General features: G+C 57.0%; 1 protein-coding gene across 1 annotated transcript in view; it reads left to right on the top strand.

Moving 5' to 3' along the window:
• The window catches only part of OSCAR (osteoclast associated Ig-like receptor), a 39,401-nt gene that overhangs the window by 32,712 nt on the left and 3,069 nt on the right, over positions 1-3,620 (top strand). The window contains 2 exon segments of the mRNA XM_027770402.1: positions 3,088-3,197; positions 3,479-3,615. Of these exon segments, the coding sequence (XP_027626203.1) occupies positions 3,088-3,197; positions 3,479-3,615 (247 nt within the window).

Below are 3,620 nucleotides of genomic sequence, written 5' to 3'. Positions count from 1 at the left end.
AACAACTCGCTTGTGCCTGTGGTGTTCCTTCTACTAAAGGCGGGCATGTCCTCGCCCCTGCAGCTGCGGGGGCCGGCAGAGAAGGGGGCAGACTTTGTCCTCCAGGCGGTGAGGGACCGGGACGCCGGGAACTACAGCTGCGTGTACTACCAGACCCAGACACCTTTCTGGGCCTCGGAGCCCAGCGACCCCCTGGAAATCCTGGTGACGGGTAGGGCTCGCAGTTGAGCTGGGTGTCGTGCAAAGGCAGCCGCAGGTGGGACAGGGAAGGAATGCTTTATCTCTTTGACATAGCCGGGGGGGGGGGCAGCAGATGTGTGGTGGTGATGGCGCTGGACTCCCATGTGTTTGACTGTGGTTCGAGTCCCAGACCTGGCTGCTTGAAACTCACGCCAGGCACATGTGCATGTGTGCACAAAATCCCTAGAATGAAAAGAGAAGGGATTGCAGCGTGGCCATCCCCCTTGGGGTGTGATTTTTCACTTTCTCTGTCTTTCTGTCTTTCCAGTGAGCACACACACCCTATAGCAAAAAAAACTCTCTAAAAGAAAAAAATGCAGCCCCAGGTGAGGCAGGGAAGGAATATATTTTATCTCTTTGACATAGCTGTTGAGGGGCCGGCAGGTGGCATGGTGGTTAAGGTGTTAGACTCCCACATGGCCAACTATGGTTCGAGTCCCAGACTTGGCAGCTTGCTTTCTCACTTTCCCTCTCTCTGTCTCTTTATGGTGAGAGTACATGCCCTATAGTAAATTAAAAATAAAATAATTTTTAAAAATAAATACTTAATTTTTTTCTTTTTAATGATTTTTGCTATAAAGGTGCGTGCACTCACCATAGAGACAAGAAAGATCAAGAGACAGAAAACAAGAAATCACCCCCCAGCGGGATGGCCGCACCACAGTCCCTTCTCTTCCATTCTCCTCTTGGGAACTTGGGCATTCACACACATGCACCCGGTGTGAGTTTCAAGCTACTGGGTCCGGGACTCGAACCACAGTTGGCCATGTGGGAGTCTAGCAATGTAGCTGCTATGCCATCTGTTGGTCCCAAGGTTCAGAAGCTTTTTTGTTTTTGTTTTTGTTTTGAGAGCGGTTTTTGCTACAGAGCGTGTGCGCTCGCCAGACAGACAGAGCAATGATCTTGGGCACGCACGCGCACGCACCCGGTTTGAGTTTAAGCCACTGGGTCCGGGACTTGAACCGTGGTCGACTACGTGGGAGTCCACAGACATAGCCATTACGCCGACTGCTGGTCCCGGTTCAGAAGCTTTATAAGGCTAAAGCTAAGGCCATCACAGCTAGCTCTGCCCATCACGCCGACAAATCTGTGGCACAGTGCTTACGCCGTCTTCGCCGAGGTGACTCTGGGGGAAGGAAGAGGAGAAACTGCAACTTTGAGCTTCCTCCACGCGGGCTGGGCCTGTCTAACTCTTGCGTAAACTGGGCCCTCGCATCAACCAGTCAGCAGGACCTGGCGAGGCCTTCCTGCATCCTAGGGCCTGGTGGACACTGGGGGGCTGAGGCGACCCCCGCGGTGACATCATGTACCTCCCACACTGTGGAGGAAACAGGACTTTTTTTGAAGAAGAAGAAGAGGTTTTCGCTATAGGGCGCATGCGCTCTCCAGACAGACAGAGAAAGAGAGACAGAAAGCGAGAAATCACCCCCAGTGGGGATGGCCACGCCACAGTCCCTTCTCCATTCTCCTCTCGGGATCTTGGGCACGCACGCACATGCGCCCGGCGTGAGTTTTAAGCCACCGGGCGTGGGATGCGAACCGTGGTCGACTATGTGGGAGTCCAGCGACATAGCCATTTCGCCAACTGCTGGTCCCATGGAGGAAACAGGATTTTATAACAATCCAAGTTTTGATTTAGAATTATTTATTCAATTTTATTTATTATCATTTATTTTTTAATTGGACGAGAGAGAGAAAGGGAAAGTGAGAAAGCAAGCCGCCAGGTCCAGGACTCAAACCACAGTTGACCATGTACAAGTCCAGCGCCTTCACCACCCACCACCTGCTGGCCCCACTTCTAAGGTTTTTAACTACGTGGTTTCTGTTTGTGTCATTTGGGCTACTCCAGCCCAGAGGACACTGCCGGGAGAAACCCAGGGCTGCTTTGGGGCTTGGTGCTGAAACCCTGAAGTAGCTGGGTTGAGGCAGAACCCCTCCCCGGGTCCTGTCTCCTGAGTGGTTCGCGCCTCCTCCCCTGGGTGGAGAACCAGGAGACACACGATTTCAGAGCAGCGCAAGGGAGGTCAGGAAGCTGTGGGCTCGCAAATTTTACCGAAAATCAAAGCTGTTCCTCAGCTCCAGGGCTGCCTGCGGTCCGTGTTTGCCCTTACAATGGAGTTTATCCTCACAAACCGATGTTCTGAATTGTTTGCCGAGAACGTGAATAACTGATCACACACACACACACACACACACACACAGAGCATGGATAGACGGTAAGAGACGGCCAGGCCGAGGGCGCTGTGTCCTGCAGGACGAGAATGGAAGGTTTTCCGGAATGTCCGTGGGGCCACGACGGCCCTGCGCAGTTGGGAGGGCGAGCGGCACAGCCGGGCCACGAGCAGCTGCAGGAGCGAGGGCAGCCCTGGGCGCAGCCCCGCGTGGGACGCCAGCACCCCGACGTCTACACGGGGCTCTTCTCAGCCAAGCCTCGGGCTGGTCCCGTGGGGTCAAGGCAGGGGACACGTGGGCCCCGGTGGTACTGAATCTCACGGAGGGTTCTCTTGCAGGGCTGTTAGTTGGCCAAAGAGAAAATGAAAGAGATGGTGAGTTTCTTCAGCCTCCCGGCCCTTCACCCCTACCGCCCGCCTCCCCCTTCCCCTTCTCTCACGGGCTTCCTGGGATGGGCTGCAGTGGGGTGTGGTCCACCCAGCCCTGGGCTCTGCTTCCTCCCAGGCTCACTGCCCAGGCCCTCCCTCAGCGCCTGGCCCAGCTCCGTGGTCCCCGCCGGGAGCAACGTGACCCTGCAGTGCCAGGCTCCGACCAGAGAAGTCAAATTTGTTCTCAGAAAGGGAGAGAAAGTGTCTCAGTTCTCCCCGTCGTCGGAGGTCCCGGAGGGCCTGGCTGCACTGGCCTTACAAGCGCTGAAGCCGGAGAGTACACCTGCCACTACTCCAGGGTGGCAGCCCCGCACAGAGCCTCACCCCGCAGTGACGCCCTCCTGCTGCTGGTCACGGGTGAGGAGGCGTGACCACGGGGGTGGCCCCTCAGCCGTCAGGCAGGGGATGAGTGAGGAACCCAAGGGGGAGAGAGGGGCAGGGCAAAGCTGCGCGAGGGAGATGGAGCCGGGGACAGAACCGGACCCCTTGGCCTCTCCAGGGCTTCTGGTAGGGCCGTGTCTCTCCTGGAGACGGAGTCCTGGGAGGGCCGGTCAGGTCACTGGTTTGCTCTGGTCAGGGAGACCCCGGGGGGAGCAGATGCCCACACTTCTCCTTACCCCAGGCCCTATCTCCTCCAGGACTTTCGCAGAAACCGTCCTTACATGTCCTCCAGCGTCGCCGTGTGCCGGCAGGAGAAAGCGTGACACTGCAGTGCCGGAGAGCAGCCGCCCCGAGCCAGTACGACACGTGCGCCCTGCTGAAGGCGGGGGCCCCCGCGCC

Source organism: Tupaia chinensis, unplaced genomic scaffold (genome assembly GCF_000334495.1).
Source record: "Tupaia chinensis unplaced genomic scaffold, TupChi_1.0 Scaffold000131_1, whole genome shotgun sequence".
In the NCBI taxonomy this organism is placed as follows: Eukaryota; Metazoa; Chordata; class Mammalia; order Scandentia; family Tupaiidae; genus Tupaia; species Tupaia belangeri.
This window is presented reverse-complemented; position numbering and strand designations above follow the sequence as displayed.